The sequence below is a fragment of the Hydra vulgaris genome, chromosome 08, assembly GCF_038396675.1.
Source record: "Hydra vulgaris chromosome 08, alternate assembly HydraT2T_AEP".
In the NCBI taxonomy this organism is placed as follows: Eukaryota; Metazoa; Cnidaria; class Hydrozoa; order Anthoathecata; family Hydridae; genus Hydra; species Hydra vulgaris.
The window spans coordinates 23,270,346-23,291,435 of record NC_088927.1 but is presented as its reverse complement, the minus strand read 5'-3'; the positions used below and the strand labels follow the sequence as shown (position 1 = coordinate 23,291,435).

The 21,090-nt window shown below is 28.3% G+C and overlaps 2 protein-coding genes across 2 annotated transcripts; both read right to left on the bottom strand.

Annotated features, from left to right (window-relative positions):
* Positions 1-4,879: 4,879 nt before the first annotated feature.
* LOC136083141 (uncharacterized) lies at positions 4,880-15,343 on the bottom strand. The gene is made up of 7 exons (XM_065802548.1): positions 15,304-15,343; positions 10,928-11,308; positions 9,683-10,822; positions 9,134-9,598; positions 8,929-8,988; positions 8,582-8,653; positions 4,880-4,998 (listed from the first exon to the last, which is right to left on the bottom strand). The coding sequence occupies exons 1-7, from the start codon at positions 15,341-15,343 to the stop codon at positions 4,880-4,882; spliced, it is 2,277 nt and encodes a 758-aa protein (XP_065658620.1).
* A 344-nt stretch (positions 15,344-15,687) lies between these two features.
* On the bottom strand, positions 15,688-18,448 carry LOC136083690 (cytochrome P450 4V2-like). Its single transcript, XM_065803267.1, has one exon. The coding sequence runs from the start codon at positions 18,101-18,103 to the stop codon at positions 16,604-16,606; it is 1,500 nt and encodes a 499-aa protein (XP_065659339.1). The 5' UTR covers positions 18,104-18,448; the 3' UTR covers positions 15,688-16,603.
* Between the last annotated feature and the right edge of the window lie 2,642 nt (positions 18,449-21,090).

Genomic DNA, 21,090 nt, shown 5'->3' with positions numbered 1-21,090 from the left:
ACATAACAAGTAAATAGCATAATTAATTACAAAACTAATTTTCACATAAATTATGATAGCTTTAGTATTTTGGGAGTGGTAATTAGTGAGTAATTCTTTAGCAGAATATTAGAATATACTCTGCATTGTTTTTTTGTGATTTTAAATTAATATTAAGCAGCAATGAACTAAAACTGAGTAACACAAAATGTTCTGTATAAAGGGTCAGTAGCACCTTTAAAAAAAAAAAAAAAAATATTGACCATTAGAAAAGAGCATCAGAAGGAATTTCAAGTCCGCCTCTGTTTAGGCTATACAGATAACTTCCATATTTATAATAATAATTGGTAGAATCATCATAAATTTTTATTTCGCTTTTTTGCACATAGCCAGCTATGTAAACTAAAGCTACTAATGTAGATTTATTAACTGAGCTTTCAAGATCATGTATATTATCCAGAAGTTCTTTTTCATCAGTAGAAATATTTCTAAAATATATGTCACAAGTATGACCATCGATACCATCAACAGGAATGTCAAGTTGTAATATCAATTTAGTAAGTTGAATATTAATTTTTTCAATTACAAATTTAGCGTTTATAAAGTAAGTACCTCCAGATCCCTGTCAAAGCTTAGAAAAAGCTTTTTCAAGTGGATCTGTTGAAAACCAACCTAATAAGACATACTTTGCTCCATTACTCAACAAAGTTTCTACAAGATCAATAAAGCCATAACATGAATGCGTTATTGCATTGCTAGTATCTAGCGTAAGCTGTTTTACACGCTTACCTGTAGGTTTCATAAAATTTGACAGTTCAGCAGTATCTTGTAGCAGTTGTAACTGTTGATCACCAACTGAGTGGATTTCTTCGCATAATTCATTTCTAAACCGAATGCCAGCACCAGGTGCTTTGACATTAACAACATTTGAAAAAAAATTATTTTTTCAATAAATACAGCAGTACCTTCAAATGCTTTATTTTCAATCTCTGGATGCGTTCTTAATGCAGCTACTGTTTCTTTGCAAAAAACAGACAAACAAAACTTTACAGATTGTCTCTCTATTGGTTTTGGATAAACTGATTTAGCTGTAAGTTTAGAGAGTTTAAAAAGACTATTGCACTCAGTTTTATATATAGTTTCTAAATCACTCCACTTAGCCAAAGCCAGTTCTTTATTGTTCAAAAATTGAAGTTCCCCAGTCTTTTTTGTCAACCAATTGTATCGTATAGATTTTAGTAGATGCACATAATCATACAATAAATATATACCTGATGTTGTTAACCATGGTTTACTATCAACTGTTTTAAACATTCCAAAAAATCTTTGATTTACACGATTACCATCAGTAATTATTACCAGTGTCTTACTATTTTCAATATTATTTATTGTATAGACAATTTGTTGACATTGAGCAAACTGAAATTCAGAGGAAAGATTTGCAACAGGTTGAGCTCTACATATAAATTCTGGACCTCCAAAAAGACATTTAATCATAAATGATAAAATTGTTTTAGCTAACTTTTCAGGGTAGTTTACTGCTTGACCAAACAAAGCACCTCTTTGGTAAAGTAATGAAGCTTTGACATAGACCTCATCAATTAGTAGTATGGAAATTCTTTTTAATGGATTTAAATTCATAAAAATACTATTTAAAAAACTTGGGTCCTCCATTGAGCTTATTTTTGAAGTCAATGGTGTTAAAGTCTTTATACTTGGCAACTTGTAGTCAATACACAAACAATCATATAAACTTCGTTGTAGTTGTAATTGATATTGTAGTTGTAGTTGTATAAATTGATATTTTTGTTGTAGTTGAGATAGTTCGACTTGCAAAGAGATACACAGCATTTCAAAGGCATTTTTAAGGCATTTAAAAAAACTAATCGTTAGTTTGACAATATTATTACCTTACAATGTTAACGCCTTGAAACTTACAACGTTATCGTCTTGAAGTTGCGCTATCTAATTTATAAACCAATCAAATTTTAAAGATTTATTAAAAAAGCGCGAACACAAACTTTCGTCTAATGTTAAAAGATGAAAATGTAAACACAGTATTAGGAATTGGCCTTCAGTTTAACAAATTTGTTGCGCGATGTCAAGGCCTGTTATTATAGAAGGCCGCGGTCACACATAACATAATATTCTAAAACTAATAAACAAACATCTAAATTTCTATAAATAAATTTATTCTTTTATCATTGCCTTTATATCCTATCTTATTTTCATATCATAATCTATTATGGTATTATTTATATAACATATCACAACAATATTATTAAATTTGTAATGTTCAAATATCATATGAACATTCTCTAACATGTTCATATGATATTTGAATATAGTTCTTGAGTATATTATCTGCAAACAATTGACTGATGCAAGTTCAAATGTTGTCAAAAACCAAGCATGCATGCATGGGACACTGCAGTGTCCCACAAAGAAATGCTGGTTTGAAAGTCAAATTTTCTTTATTAAAAAAAAAAAAATTAAAATAGGGGGGAGATAGGGAGGTTTCCGTAATTTTTTTAAAGCTCCAAAACTTTTAACTTTATATATAATAAGTTCATAAAACTTAAGGGACTTACGAAGTAAATTGAGGAACAACAGGATATTTACAGAAACTTTTCAATTTTTAATCTGGAGTACAGTGTAAATGGGAATAAAGTCGCTGGGTCCAGTATTCAAAGTAATATGATCTAAAGTAATATATAAATTAAATAAAATGCTTTAAAATGCATGCAGTTATACATATAACTCCTGATAGTTAACTATATGTATAACTAGTTATACATAAAATTTATTATATAAACTTATTTTTTAAGGTTATGCTTGAACAAATTAGTACCAATTAATTCAAATTCAAAATTTAGTTCAAGTTCAAGTTCTTATTTGTTCATCGTTTTTTCACTATTTTATATTTATTTGTTCAAATTTGTTAACTAGTACTAATTCTTACTACAGTACGAATATTTATCATTGTTGAACGTGATTTTATTAGTAACTTAATTTTACTTTCAACATATTTTGACAACACCCTTTACATTTTAAATGATGACAGCTTTTCTATTGATGTTAAATTTATTACGTTTCAATAACTCAGATTGAATTTTACTGAATTATTGTAAGCTTTGTAAGAATTTGTTGTATATCAAATGGTGTTGTAAATAAAGTAAAAATTATATATAAATATATATATATATATATATATATATATATATATATATATATATATATATACATATATATACATATACACATATATATATATACATACATATATATACATATATATATATATATATATATATATATATATATATATATATATATATATATATATATATATATATATATATGTATATATACATATATATATATATATATACATATATATATATACATATATATATATATATATATATATATATATATATATATATATATATATATATATATATATATATATATATATATACATATATATATATATAGTATTTAGGCTATGGGATCATCCATAAATGATGCCAGTAGATAGAGGGGCAGTGTGAGTTTAACAATAATTAACAATGGGAATTAACAAAGGGAATGTTGAGACCAAAATAATGTCAATTAAAAAATTGAATTAAAAAAAAAAGTAAATTATTTTATTTAAAAAAAAGTAAAACAATTTATGCTAGCTATGAGCAGGTTTTAGAGGTATTTACACCAACAATGTGGTCTAAAAACTTTTTGCTTTTGTTGCTTAAAACTGTAGAGGATCATAGGAAAAACAATTTAAATTCAGAAATTAGCTTGTTTATCTGAAAGAACAATTTGTGTTTTTTTTTTTTACTTTTAGTACTGTTGAGAATAAATGTATAATTGAACCAGAAAAAAATTGGTGGTATATGCATTTTTTATATTATATTAACAATTCAGATATACCATCATAACATGATAACAAAAACTGACATCATTATTAATGGGAGATGGCAAAAAATTGACTGAGTTTGATAAAGGGTAAAGGTGTTCAATAAACCCAGTCATCATCTGACATCATTATGCATAGATGATCTTATGATTTAGGTAAAATAAGTAATCAATTTGCCATATTTCTCTTTAGAAAGTGTAAGAAAAAAGCATTGTTATGCTGAGAACCTACCTATTGAGCAAGCTTTATACTAACATTAATATAGTATTTAGTAATAATAAATGAAGTTTACATGATTTTTATAATTTGTATTTATTTCCATTAATTATCAGTTGTCAGTCTCTATTTTATAAAATGAATTAAAAAACTATTTATTTATAGTATAATATTAATACATAAATACTAGTTTCCTAATGCTATTATCATCACAATGTTAATGGTATTTGTTTTAAAGTGTAATTTTGTATCAATTTTATTGTTTTAATGTTGTGTATATATATATATATATATATATATATATATATATATATATATATATATATATAATATATATATATATATATATATTATTTTTACTTTATTTAAAACACCATTTGATATACAACAAACCCCTACAAAGCTTACAATAATTCAGTTATGATACAATCTGAGTTATTGAAACGTAATAAATTTAACATCAATAGAAAAGTAAAGCTGTCATTATTTAAAATGTAAAGGGTGTTGTCAAAATATGTTGAAAATAAAATTAACAAATAAAATCACATTCAACAATGATAAACATTCTTATTGTAGTAAGAAATAGTACTAATTAACAAATTTGAACAAATAAACATAAAATTAACAAAAACAATGAATAAATAAGAACTTTAACTTGAACTTTAACTAAATTTTAAATTTGAATTAATTGGTACTAATTTGTTCAAGTATAACCTTAAAAAATAAGTTTCTATAACAAATTATATGTATAACTAGTTATACATATAGTTAACTATCAGGAGTTATATGTATAACTATATCAGGAATTATATGTATAACTATATCAGGAGTTATATGAATAACTATATCAGGAGTTATATGTATAACTATATGCATTTTAAAGTATACTATTTTATTTAAACATTACTTTAAATTATATTACTTTGAAAACTGGACCCAGAGGCTTTATTCCCAATAACACTGTGGTACTCCAGATTAAAAATTGAAAAGTTTCTGTTAATATCCTGTTTTTGTTCCTCAATGTAGTTTGTAAGTCCCTTAAGTCATAAGGACCTTATTATATCTAAAGTTAAAAGTTTTGGAGCATAAAAAAAGTTACAGAAACTTATCTCCCCCACCACCACCATCACCCTATTTTTTTCTTTTTTAACAAAGAAAATTGGGAATTCTTTGACTTTCAAACCTGCATTTTTTTGTGGGACACTGTAGTGTCCCATGCATGCATGCTTGGTTTTTGACAACATTTGAACTTTCATCAGTTAATTGTTTGCAGATAATATACTCAAGATCTATATTCAAATAACTATTATATTATCCTAATAATACGTCTATTTGCACAAATCTTAATCTTATTTATATAAAGAAAGATAAACATTATTCGTGATACTTACATACTTGCTTGTCATTCTCTATATTAATATAAATATTTTAACACAGTATAAACGTAACGCAATGCAATGTCGATTTAAAAATTTTTATTTAGTTTTTTTTAAAAAGTTTTTTTTTTAGTTTCCAGCTTTCAAATTAATTCCCATGCAAATCCCACATGAAACCCACGTGGGATTTCCCATGTGTGTAAATACCATATGGTTCCCACATGTAACCCATGTGGGATTACCCACATGGGTTTAAGGTGACAAATTTCCATACGGATACCACATGGGAAAATCCGTCCCACGTAAATCCCATCAATCCCACACGGAACCCACGCGGAACCCATGTGGGACGAGGTTTTATTTTTCACTGGGATACTACTTGCCTGATGAATGTGGTTACACATGAAACTCAGAGTTGCAATATTAAATTATATTATAAACATTAGCATTTAGCTAATTCCTTGAACTGCGGGTAACAGTAATATATATACTATATAGCTCTAGTCTATCTATTGAGCACTCTTTTAAGTATACAATATTATACAGGATAATATAAAGACATTTTCTTTATTCATATATAAACATATATATATATATATATATATATATATATATATATATATATATATATATATATATATATATATATATATATATATATATATATATATATATATATATATATATGTATTGATATTAATGATTTTTACCCATCAATTACAGCAAAATTTTAAGATAAAGCAATAGAAAAACTCTTACTGAAGTTACAGACGACACTATTCATCTAATTATGCATTACAGAAAAACTTTACTCTATTTTAATAGCGAGACGTGGAAGAAAAAAACCACGCATGAATGCTTTGATGTAACAATGGGAAGTTACTACGGACCAGAAATTTGCGGATTTGTACGCTTATACATTTTAAATTCCTTTGCTAAAATAGTTTTTTTTTAATCAATTAGGCTTGTATCGCGAGGATGATTTAATAATAATGCAAAAAAAATCAGGGTCTCAACTTGACAAAGTCAGAAATAAAATTACAAAAATTTTCATAAACATTGGCTTCCAAATTGAAATAAATATTCATTTAAAAATGTCACATTTAACCTATCGAAAATTTCTTATAGGCCTTTTAAAAAACCGAATGATAAATTATCATATATTAATACAAATTCAAACCATCCCCCTCAAATCTTAAAACAAATTCCTTTTTTAATTAATAATAGACTAAATCTAAACTATTTAAATGAAAATATTTTTAACTCTTCTAAACATGTGTACGAAGATGCTCTCAAAAAAAAGCGGAATTAAAAATTTCGAGCTAAAATTTGAAACAAAAATTGCAAAAAAGCGAAATAGAAATAGAAATATAATTTGGTTCAACCCCTCCTTAGAACAAAAATGTTTCAACAAATATTGAAAAAGCGTTTTTAAAATTAATTGACAAACATTTCCCTCCCTCTAATAAACTGAACAAAATTTTTAACGGAAAAACTATTAATGTAAGCTATAGCTGTACAAAAAATCACAAATAATCTTTTAAAAAAAAAAAATACTCAAAAGAGACTATGCAGTCAAAATATATTTAGCAACTAAAAAAAAGTTCTAATATATTTAGGTCTGCTTTGTATTATTATGTAAATGAATTCAGGTTTTATTCTTTCTGTAAATTAATATGAAAAAAATGTAAATTAATATGTAAAAATTCTAGGAAAATTGTTTAAACTTCAGTTAAAAAAAAAAACAGCATGAATTTGACCAATATAAAGAGATAAAGTTTTATGTTTAGCCAATGCCTTTCTCATTAGTTTAAATTTGCTCTGTTACAAGCTTCTTTGTGACTGTTTAAATATCTCAATTGGCAAATTCTCTACATTTTGTTTAAATTTGGCTCAATTCTCAATGAGTATTCGGCTCAATACTCTACATCCAATTATACCATTTAAAAAAGTTGAAACAAACCAAAAGACGGTTTTAAAACTCAAATTCTGATGCTTGAAAAAAAGACAAGCACTGTCATTTAAAAGAAAATTATGTAAAGCTTTTAAAAAGGACAAAAAAAAGCTCAGAGGTGTTAAAAAGAGATTTATTAATCAATAAAAAAATGGTGGAAAATCTTTATCATTTTTGGTTTTTGATGGAACATTCTTTTTGATATCATTAACTACTAAAAATGGATTTTCTTAATAACTAAAAATCAACTTAAACCTTTCAGGGTGTGCATCATTACAATTACTCGAGGCACTGTAGCAAAATTAAATGATAGTTCTTCATGTTTTGATTATCTTGAAAAATAAAGGTTTCTATTTTGCTTCCATTGCTTTTATATATCATTTTCTATAATAGAATATATATATATATATATATATATATATATATATATATATATATATATATATATATATATATATATATATATATATATATATATATATATATATATATATATATAATTTTATCTTATAAATCTTTATTCAAAAGTGAATAGCATTACAAGTAATGAATTGTACATTTTTATCCATTATTAAATACTAAAGAGAAGATTGCCATAAATGCATGCAAACATTTCTTATGTATGAAAAATGCAGTGGAACTCCCAATGTTTTGTGGCAGGTAGAGGTCGCTGACACCATCACGAAGAATACGGAGGTATTTTTGAAAAGAAGATTGTTGATAGGTGGTTGTCTTTGCAGTGTTCAGAACAAATAAGAATCTGTTTGGGTTTCTGCTGTTGGTGTGAGCTAATTTAGTGGTTATCGGATGGCATGAGTCCGCAAGGATCTTTTTAAGGATATTAATGCAGATCTTGTCTAGTAACTCTTCAATGGCAAAACCAATATTGATAATATGTTTGTGGATGATACTAATTTATTTTTATCAGACTATTATTAATAAACATTATTACTATGAATGAAGAACTCAAAAATATTTCGAGCTGGTTTAAATGCAATAAACTTCCCTAAATATTAAAAAAAAAAGGATTCTTTTTCTTTCGATAACTAAAAAATTTTATTTACCCCCAGCTCTACCTGATTTTTTATTGATTAAATTGAAATAAAGAGAGATTGTGTCACAAAACTTTTAGAAAATTACATAGAAGCAACATATTGATCATGTTAGTACCAAAGTTTCCAAAAATGTTGGAATTCTTTATAAGGCCAGAATCTATTTAATATATAATAATAATATAATATAAAAATTGCTGTACAAACTATTTGAGTTTGGTGAGTCAAAACTACGTAGAGTTTTGACTGTAACAGCCGTTAAATGTAAAATTTCGTAAATAAAATTAAAAAAAAAAGTTCGTAAATAGAATTTGGTATCAAAAGTTCAAAATTTTGTCTATTCTATTTTTGAACGTGTTTTTGTTTGCAGAATCGATTGCATCTTGTGACAGTAAATTCCAATCGTCGACCACTCTGTTTGTTAAATAATAATACCTGCATAATTTCTTAGTATATTGTCGATGAAGTCTTTTATTATGACGATATCTGTACATGCTGTAATAAAAACTCAAAGGCTCTTCAAATCTAATATATTCGGTTGAATTTAATATTTTAAACATTTCTATTAAGTCGCTTCTTCTTCTCCTTTTTTTTAAGGTTGGTAAACCTAATATTTTTCTTCTTTCTTCGTAACAGATACCTTTCAGTGATTCAATCCTTGTCGATCTACGCTGTACATTTTCGAGTCTCTTAATATCTTTAGTAGAAAATGGGCTCCATACAGATGCTGCATATTCAAGCTGTGGCCTAATAGTTGACTTGTGTAATAACTTTAATATGGAAACATCAAGATATTTAAATCCGTGTTTTAAAAAACCCAGTGTTCGATTTGCCTTATTTGCTACACTGATAACATGATTTTCCCATTTAAGGTCATTTGATATTATCACACCTAAATCACTTTCAACTTCTGTTTTTTGCAAAATGTGATCTCCTAATTTGTAACTAAATTGAGGATTTGAATTACCAATGTGCATTGCTTTACACTTTTCTCTGTTGAATTTAATAGACCACTTATTCGACCAGTCTAATAACTTATTTAAGTCTTCTTGAAGAGCATTGTTGTTACTTTCATTATTAATTACTGACATTATTTTTGTATCATCTGCAAATAATTCTTATTTATTTAGTATATTTACTTTTAAGTCATTTATAAATATGATAAACAGGAGTGGACCGAGGACAGAACCTTGGGGAACTCCACTTGTGACTTCCTGCCAATCTGAAATAAACTCACCCAGAACTACTCGTTGCTTTCTATTACTGAGAAATGATTTACACCATTGTAGGATATAGGATTGAAAACCATAACCATAAAGCTTGCAGCATAATTTCGATAAAGAAACTGAATCAAAGGCTTTTGCAAAGTCCAAAAATACTATATCAATATTATTACCAGTTTCAATTTTGCTTGTTATAAAATCTAAAGTCTCTAATAAATTGGAGCAACAATTTTTACCATTAACAAATCCATGCTGTTCATTTGCTATTAACTTATTTAAACATACTATTGATATTATTGATATTGGTCGATAATTTGAAGGATCTAACTTATCCCCTTTCTTGAATAGTGGAGTTATGTTTGCAGTTAACCATTCGTTTGGTATAACACCACTATAAAATGACATTTTAAACATCAGTGATAAAGGATGAGAAAGTGATTTTGAACATTCTTTGAGAACACGAGGATGAACTTTGTCAACACCGATTGTTTTATTAACATTAAGGTTTACTAACTGATATTCAACATCAGTGTCATTAAAACTTGGATCGCTACAATAAAAATTACATTTTGAAGGAAAAGTTACATGGTCTAATACCTCATCTTTTAAAAATACTGAAACAAAATACTCATTTAAACAATTTGCAATATCTACTTCATTTTTTATAATTGAACCATCAAAGATTTTGAGTGCTTTAATTGAATCTTTTATAACTATTTTACTATTTAAATATGCATAAACACTTTTAGGGTTGTTCTTTGAGTTTTTAGCCAGATTTAATTCAAAAGCTCTTATATCTTTATTGACTCCTTTTTTTACATTTTTGTTCAATGTTTTATAGTTATTTACCATATCAGTTTGTTTAAATCTTGAATGCCTGCATTTGTACCATAACCTTTTCTTTAACTTAACCATTTTTCGAAGTTCTTTAGTCATCCATGGAGCATATTTTTTACTTGTATCGTAACTAATAATTGGAATAAATTTACCACATCCAGTATGATATATACTTAGCCATTTTTTATAAGCTTGACTAGCATTTAAATCTTTAAACTCATTTTCCCAATTAAAACTTGTAAAATATTTTGAAAGTTCTTCATAATTTCCTTTATTATATAATAATTTTTATTTTATTTTTGGTTTTTGATCAATATTGATGTTTTTATAAAAATATTTGAAATTTAATATATGGTGTCCATGTTCAATTCCACCTAGGGGAGGTAAGTGATTCAAAGAAAAAACCCGATTTCTATTTTCTGTGAGGACCAAGTCTAATAAATTTGTGTCAAACCCAAAGCTAACTTGAAATGTTGGCAATAAGACATTTTGATATATGAAGCAATCGCTTAAAAATTCTATAAATTCTAAGGCAATCAAATCTGAATCATTTTCAAGTTTACATGACCCATCATTGAACCATTTTATATTTGAAAAATTGAAATCTCCACAGATTAGAACTCCCGTGTATTTACTATTTTTCCAAGCTTTATAAGCATGTCGAATAGATTTAGTTATTTTCTGACAACTTGATATATCACCAGCACCTGTTCTATATATACATCCACATAAGATATTTTCTAGACCAATCTCAACTGAACACCATACATATTTAAATAAAAAAAATTTTTTCCCGACCTTATTATACATTCATTCATATCCAGCGAGCACGGAGACGTACAAAAACGTACAATGAACGTTTAGACGGAACGTGTCGGACGCGATCTAAATTGATTTTAGATTAGACGATCAAAGACGTCTTTTCAGAACGTTCTAAACCCGTCGTAAAAAAAGCTTAAATACTTTCCGTTTTGAGTGCAGTTATACAAAATTGGTCTAGAAAATGAATATACAAAATCGGTCTAGAAGCGTTCAAAAAATATTTGTTATGCAACTAGCGTGCCTTATTAATGAAAACAAATAAAACACAAAATTAAAAGTATACACAAGATTAAAACATATCTATAACTACAGATCTAAAAAAATATCTTAAAAACTGTTGTCATGGTTTAGTTTTTCACGGTCATCGACGTCTTTTCTATCCGGCGTTTTTTTCAGAATATCTCCAAAGCAATTTTCTAGTTTATTCTCGGCATACTTGGGCATGGTCTCTGCAAAATACAAAAAATTATATATATAAATAAATTTTATAGAATATTAAATAAAGAATATAATAAAGATTCAATAAAGTTAGCTTATACAAAAGTGAAGGCTAACTTAACTATTATTATTATGTAACAAGTATTATATTTTAACAAATGCATTATTATGCATAATATGATAAGTAATACGATTAAGTTTTCATCTTAACCGTGAAACCAATGAATTAATTAACTTTATAGTCAGATTTTTAAAATTAAAAAAACCTAACCATATCATTTAAAGATCATAATCAACCGTATTATATAAAGATCATATTTAAGGATCAGCAAAATATTGAGTTTTTCCCACATTCTATATGCTGATATCTAGGGCTGGTAATGGGTTGGGTCTGGGTCGGGTATCAGTGGAACCGGACCCAGACCCAATTTATTTAACGGGTCCTGGTCTAGACCCAACCCTATCAGTTATTTCAAAAAAATGCCCATTTTTTGTTTAAAGTTGCTCTAAGAAGTACCAATAGTCTCGTAACAGAACAGCATTAAAGAGCTGGTACTGGTCTAATAAATGCAAGTATCATCATGGCCGAAGAGCAAGATAGTAAAGTATGTCTACTGACGCCATGGAAATATAAAGGAAATCCTTATGCGTTAGATTGTCTGAAAGCTTTCGTGGCTTAGTTTTTTTTATTTCTAATATTATCTATATTAGTTTGAGAAGAACCTGCTTAGTATGCTTTATAAACAGATACCTCATACGAGATGCTTTTCCAGTGTTGCTCGTACTCAAAAATCCGAAAATATCTTTCAGACCTCGTAATTGCAACTCTGCACCACGTTGAATGCACCACGTTAGTATATTTCTTAGATTGTAATTGTAGATATTTATCTAACCACTCCACTTTTTTTTTAAACCATTCTTGTTTTTCTTTGAACATTTGAGTCACGTTTATATCAAGCGTGGGTCTCAAATTGAAGGCCTTTGAATGGTAAGACCCAAGATTATGCCAGCTCTTCCGTTGTTGGCCTTCTAATATGGCATTCAAGGATTCTGGTCAATAATTGAGATTCACAGGCCAAGAATTAAAACGTCTATTTATTACCAATGTATGTACTATTTTATTACAAATGTATGCACTAAAACCCCTCCTATAATGTGAAAATTATAATAGCTAAAAATCAATGCCCAATCACGTTCAACCACGTTCAACCAATGTTCGACCATGTTCAAAGACTTTTAACGCTCTTTTTTCTGATACTAAATCAAAAGGTATACTTGATTTTGTTAAAAAAGATACTATAACGTTTTCATATTGACAAAGGTCACTAGTATTTTTCTTTTTTTCCTTAGAATTTAGAATTAGAGCAGCTTCGTTTTCGTTTTCATTATTGGAGATCGCAGTACCGTTTTTTTCTTTTAATTGAAAAATTAAAATTAGTATAGAAATTAAAGTGAACTAAAACACCTCGAAGTTCAGATTTTAATTAATCTTTTGACCATACAATGGCTTCCAATGTGCTTGGAATCATAGAATTAAAATATTTATCAAGAACTCTACCACCTGTTCTAAAGACTGACTCAGAAGCAACAGTAGACAACAGAATTGACAAAATATCTCTTGCTAAACATTGTATAACTGGAAATCTGACTGCAACATTCTCCACCATTCCATTATGTCGAATCCTTCTTGATCAACAATCAATGGTTCATCTAAGTACAACTGTAATTCATTTTTTAATTCCAAAAAAGAATATTTTAAGGCTACTTGTTATGAATTCTAACCATTGCGTCATTTGTTGAACAGTTATCTAGAACAACAGACATGATTTTTTTATCAACGTTCCATTTTTATAACTTCTCAAGTAAAGTTTTATATAGTGCGACTGCAGTATGAAGCGCATCAATATCATTAAAATTAAGTAAATGCTTTTTTAGTCTCCAATTATTATAAATATAGTGGCAGGTAAGGGCAATGTAGGATTTATTTTGAATAGACGTCCATAAGAAAAGTAACTGTTGCAACTCAATATATATTTCATTTTTTGAATTTTTAACATTTTATTTTATAAAAATGTTTAATAAAACAGACAGAGTGAGATTGATCTGTAATGACACTTTATTATTGATAAGTCAATGATTTGTGGAGGTCGGTTTCCGACTCGCCCTTCGTTGATGGACTCAGTGATCCTTTATTGTTGCCTTCCATCTCGCAAGTCTGTTTTCTTATATTCCTGAATGTTGTTGTGCGTTCTCCTGGCTATTATTTGATTGCGGGGTGTTTAGGTAGTTAAGGTATTAGCAAAGAAGCCTTATTGCCGATAGGTCAACAACTTGAGGAGGTCGGTTTTCCGACTGACCCTTCGTTAGCTGATGTGGCTACCCTGCCTCAATGTTTTTACCTAAACCTTCAAGATTTGCCTACCCTATAAACTGTACCAAAAATAAAAATATTTCAAGACATCCCATTTGCCAAAATAATTAAAGAAATATAACTTTTTTTAAACAAAAATTTAAAAACGGTAAAAAAAGGCAATTGATCACAATTTAATAACAAAAGTAACTGCTGCAAATCAATATATATTTCATTTTTTGAATTTATAATATTTTATTTTATGAAAATGTTTAATAAAACGGACAGAGTGAGATTGATCTGTAATGACACTTTATTATTGATAAGTCAATGATTTGAGGAGGTCGGTTTCCGACTGGCCCTTTGTTGGCGGACTTAGTGATCCTTTTTTGTTGCTTTCCATCTCGCAACTCTATTTTATTAAATTCCTGAATATTGTCGGGCTATTTTTTGGTAATCCGTTGTATTGTATATCTTAAATCTCACGATATCTTTTCTCCTGACTAATTATGTAAGTCAAAAAATGTTCTTTTGATAATTTAGGACTCTTTCGGATATTTTCTATATGTTTCATTTTATGCTTTCCAAACACAAATTATTAACTAATCACCTAACACTTTCATTTTCCAACCTATTAACACTTTCTCTGACCAATAGCATTATTATTTACGGAGGCTTAGCTTGAAGGACTCTTCATTGATTGACCGCAAAATACGTCATACAACACCTGTGTACAATTTTACACCTTACACGCGCTCTATAAATAGCTCATAAGTCTTATTCTTATTCAATATCAAGTTATGGTTGGACTTTCATCTTACAAATTTTTTATTTTATGCTTTATTGCCTTAAATTCGTACTTTAGTACTTGGGAATAATGTCACTTATAAGTTTTTGTCTCCTAAAGTTACTTCTTGCGCAACGTGTTTTATTAATTTTCTTAAAAGTATATCAGCGTACTTTGTTTAAAATGGAACAAGTTAGAGTATTTGGCTGAGCAATTGTATGTCCTCTCAAATGTTGCGACATAAGAAGGCTTTGACGCATACGTAGAGGTGGGGTTTACTTGCTTGTTTTGAGAATGACACCCCGACGGGGGTTTCTAGGAATGAGCATTAAAACATTCGAAACGTCACATACCAGAGTATTGAATTCTTGTAAAGGTCAATACTATATCCATTTCCTGACGAGAATCTGGTATTTTGCTACATAACTTACAATGTATTTTTAACGCTGGTTTACTTTTATACTCTTTCTGTAAGTTATTCTGCGCGTACTTTCCTTATTATATTATGTGTTTATTATCGCTGTTTGTTATAATACTGCTATTGTTGTGCTTTATGTATAACAAAATGAGCAATTTTGGAATATTATGTTATTTGTTTTTCACATTATCCTCATCACAACGATGGCAATCATAATTATTAAAATATTTAAAGTAAATTAAATGTAAAACGGTTAATATTTCCATTAAACCACGTTAATTAAGTTTAAATATATATAAGCTAAATGAAAAACGAACAGTTGCACCACACTGTATAAACGTAATTTAAATATAAACAAAAGCTAAAACAAATAATTTCAAAATACCGTATAAAATTAATAATAAATATAAACTAAAAACAAAACGAGTACCATCGCTAAACCGTGTAACTAGAATGAAATAAATTTAATATAAAACGAATATTTATAGTATACCGTATTAATTTAAACTAAATTCTAAAATAATAACTATACTAAAACGTATATTTTAATTTGCGTATAAACTGATTACAAAACAAGTATGATAAATAGACCATATAAATTGAACTAAGAAGAAACAAAATTTGAAACCTCAACGGTGAAAACATACATTGATCAAACCTAATATTTTATTGCAAAAAAAAAAAGATAACTAAGCAGAACCGTCAACCAAATATTAGGCTAAAAAGCGGTTCAATAAAAAGGCGAAGATACAAAACAGGTGAAAAGTTTTATATGAACACAACTTGTCTTTTGGGGTTTCCGTTATACAGCAAAATAAAAAACTTTAACTGTAGTATGTTAATTACTTAATCTGATCATCATAGAAATATAAAACTTATTTAAAAAAAAAATCATTTTGTTTTTGGTTCATCAGTGCAATATATAATAAACAAAAAAAGTCTGAGTAAAATAAGATTTTAATTAATTTAACTAAGATAAAAAAAAAAAGAAAAAAAAAAGTCAACTACCATACAAACTAAAAAACCAAAGTTCAAACAAATTAAAAATATTTGAGTAAAAAAACTGTTAGAACCGAAATAGGACAATAAAAAAAACATTTAAATGAATAACTTAATACGTAAAGATAAAACTCGGCTAAAATTATGCAAAAAATATTTTATATAGTCAAACATAAAACTATAAAAGTTTTGAACTTGAAAGCTTTTATATGAGTAAAATACATAAACTATAGTTCCTATTGTCGTTCAGTAAGTTTTATTATGATACCATTAACCGACTTACGTATAAGATCTAGAGAAGGCAGTATTTCGTTTTCATTCTGCATGGATTGGACGTAAAAGTTTTTCATTATGCTATATAACAGCATTTTCTCTTCAATCATTGCGAACTTCTGACCAATGCAATTTCTTGGACCTGCAGAAAATGGAATATAGATATAGGGATTGCGCTTAACAAAATCTTCTTGTTCGAACCTTTCAGGTATGAAATCATACGGATCTTTCCAGTATTCAGGACTCGAATGGATCATCATGACGAGAACACCAATTTCAGATTTTTTAGGAATAAACTGACCATCAATTACCATATCTTTTTCAATATGCCTGCCAATTAAAGGAACAGGCGGATGAATTCGCATGCTTTCTTTTATGATGTTTTCAAGATATTTAAAGTTTCTTACTTTTTCATAAAGTGAACCTTCAGCTAGTTCAACTTCATCAATTTCTGCATGTAATTTCTGTTGAACTTGTGGATATCTTCCTAGCAACCACAGTATCCAGCTTAATGCTGATGAGGTGGTATCATGACCTTCAAACATAAAAGTATCTACCTCTTCTTGAATACCTTCAGTATCAATTTCACCTTTTTTATATATATCCAACAATAAATCTAAAAAAAATTTTTTTTCTACTGTTCTTAGATCTGCTTCATTTTTATCTGATATAACCTCACTTTCATTTTGAAAACGTGTTTTAATTCTTTCATTTATTACATCTAGAGACAATTTGTGAGCAACATCTAGTGCTTTATAATATCTTTTTCCACAACTGAGGTGCTTATAAATAATATCTGGCCACAACCATGGGTATTTAAACCTTCTAGGTATTTCTTCACTTAAAATATTAATTGCCGTAACATAATCTGAATCAGGCTGACTCTGTGCATTTAATTTTACTCCCATTGATGTCTCGCATATTATATCCAAAGTTGCTAATCCAATTGGTACCTGAATATCAACGTTTTTTCCAGTTTTGGCATAAATACGTAACTTTTCAACTAAACAAGCTCCTTGCTCTTCAAATATTTTCAAAAAATTATTGAGTATAGAAAAATGAAAGCTTGGTGTAAGAAGTCGACGACGCAATTTCCACTTATTTCCTGTGCTTGTTAGTAATCCAGTTTTGAGCCAGTCATGCAAAAAATCGTAAATTGATGCTTTTTTGAGGACTTCTTGACTGCTTAAAATTGCTTCCGAGAAATTTACAGAAGATGAGAAAAGAGTTGGCCTAAGGCCTATCCAAACACAGAACACATTTCCGTATACTTTGCTCCACTCGCATAGTTGTTTGTTAAACTTAACAGAATCACTTTCAAGTTGAAGAGAATTACCAAAAAATGGTATAGTTGGAGGTGTTGGAACAGTCGATAGACCATAAGAATAAATCCAAAGCTTCCAAAATAATTTAATTACAAAGTATAAACAAAATACAACCAACAAACTGTACGCGACAAACATATTACTGTTTTAGGGTTAAAGTTCACCGCGATGATCGTTCGTTAAGGCTTTCAATAGTTGTAGAAATGTTGTACAACAGTTGTGAGATTTTGTTGTACAACAATTGTTCTCGAAATTGATTAGATTTTGTTTTCGCAACCTATTTTTTTTCAACGTAAATTTTGTTTTAATACCGATGTTAAGTTGTGCAATTTACGCAAGAATAAGTTTCCTTATAAAACATTATTGTTGTGCAACTGTTTACGTCATTTCTACAACTATTGAAAACTAAGTTTTATAAATGTTTACAGTGTTTTTATTTACACTCTGCCACAATGTGCGCGTGAACTAAAAGCTAGATGACATCATTTAGAGGAGGGAGAAAATGACTAAAATTCTTTCTTTTCTTTCTTATTACAAGACTACCCTATCCGGTTTATTTTGATTTTTTGAGTGTTCAAAACGCAAACTTATTCAACTTTTGCATTTTTAAATATCTTACTTTTTTTTATAAATTTTCTAAGCTTTTTTAGATAAAAAAAAAAAATCTTTGAGATTGTAAAAAAATAAGAACCATTTGCGCTTAAAGTTACATAGCTTTGCGTTTAAACTTGAATGAAGTTATTCAAAAACAATATTTAAACAATAAGAGTTCTTTATATTTTTTTCCTATAGTAATGAAAACAACAAAAGACTGATTTCCTAATTGTGACAAACGCATTAAAAACAAAAACTTTAAAAATCATTAAATTACCTTAGATTAGGGATCGTCCATAAATTACGCAATGCAAAATACATTTAAAACAGAAGTAGGAGATAAGCTCTTTTACGCGGCAATTTATAGGGTTATTTTGATTTTTTATATAAATTAAGACTCTCCGAGTGAAAACTTTTAATCTTTTTATGTTTTGATTATTGTGAAAGTTTGCGCGCGTAATTTATGGACGATCCCTTAAGGAATTTAAAAATCTATATATAAGCACTTTTCAATAAAATTAATCACGAGTACCCTACAAGATTTTCAAATTACAATTATGAGCAACCTAAAATGCACTATTTGGTTACTAAATTTGCTATTGCCATCATAAGTCCTAAATTATTAAATGCAGTTGCTTTATGAAATCAACATTGATTGTTTTAATAAAGCAGCTGCAAATCTTTTACCATTTTGGATTCTGCCAATAGAGAAACTGAATTAGAAATTAAAGAAAGTCTTTATGTAAAATGGCAGAACCCTGAGTTAAACAAACAAGTTAAGCACAGAGGTATTGAATTGTTCTAATTTAATTTATATTAACATCCGGTCCTTTATTGTACATTACCTTTTGTGTAATGAATTTTAACTTTAAATTTGATTGTATTTTTATTATTTCCTTTGTATTATATTTTTTAGTTTAGATAAGTATTATAAATAGTTATTTTAAACAGCAATTTTTATTGGATTTTAAATTACTTTGTAACCTAAATATTGAAAAATATTATATTTTTAACTGATTTAACATTTTAAACTGATGATGAACTTTGTAAGTTCGAAACATGCATACCAGATGTATCAGTCTTGCATTCAATAAATCTTAAGAAATCTTTGCAAATCTCAGTATTTGAATTTACATATCTTAAAACAAGTGATATTTGTTCAGTATTTAAACAGTCAACTGCTTCATCAACTTTGGGAAATGCTTTATTACAATGTTTGAGAAACTTAGTTAAGAAGATATCATAGGCTTCATCAGCATTCTTCAGCAAACTTCACCGTCTGTAGTGCAATCCATAATTATTGAATAATATTTTGCATTCTGACAATTTAAAATTATAGGTTTCTTTATCTCTGAACCCAAAAATTGAATAATTTGGTTTTGAATGTTTTTTCCAAGAAAATGATCACTATCTTCGTGTGATTTAATTTTTCTCTTGAATGATGAGATGCTCTTGAAGCATTGGATCAAATTCTGAAATCATTTCAATCAAGCCCAAAAAATTTCCATTGCCTTTAGAAAATATTTTATCAGTGTGTCCTTGGAATGCTAAATTGTGAGAGGCAAGAAATTTTATAACTGAAATTATTCTCTTCAAAATGTTTTGCCAATACTCCACTTCTAGTTTGATTTTTTTTAAGTTGCATTCATTGACAGTCTCATTTTTCTTCATTCTTGCAGCCAAATCCATCCACTTTATAAAGCACTCCTTGTGGTTTACGGACTTCTCATGGTCCTTGAGATCTGATGTTATACGTTTCCAATCAGAATATCCATTTCAGTTAATTTTGTACTCCTTTTTCCGATAGAAAATATTTTGCAAGGAAAACAAAGTATGCTGTTTGAATGCTTGGAATAAACTAACCATTTTCTTTCATAGGTTTCCCCATTTGGAAAATGCCCTTTATAATACATCACAGAGAATTTTTGTGCATGGTCATCTTTTGGAAAATCTTCCTCCTTCAGTTTTATAGGGCCTTGTTGAACCAGAATTTCTCTAAATGAAATCATTAAGATTTTGGGCCAAAGAGCAGGATCCTCAATTCTGAAATGCAACAATTAAGGAAATTAGAATTGGATCTTTCATAAGAGAAGAAAGATTTATACAGTAGAGTCTCGATTATCCGACTAATACGGGACCAAGGGGTCCCATATTAGTCGGATAATCGAGACTCTACTGCCATAAATCCTAAAAAAAATTCTTTTCGGATAACCGAGTGACGAATAACAGGGACTGTACTGTTTTCATACAAAAATAATTTCCTACTTACTGTGATGTTGATGGAAACGTTATATTTTCTTCAACAAGATTATTTTCTGGAACATAGAGGGGCTGTTGATCATCTTCGGGTTGAGAGCCATAAATCCCATTATCATCTTCTTCAAGCTGTATTGGACCTGGATCGTCTTCTCCATGATGATGAGATAGGGTATCTGGATCATCTTCAAGCGCAGGAAGATTGTTAAGATCATCTTGAAGTTGTGGATCTTCAAGATTAGGGGTATCATCAGGATGAGGACAATGTGCAATTT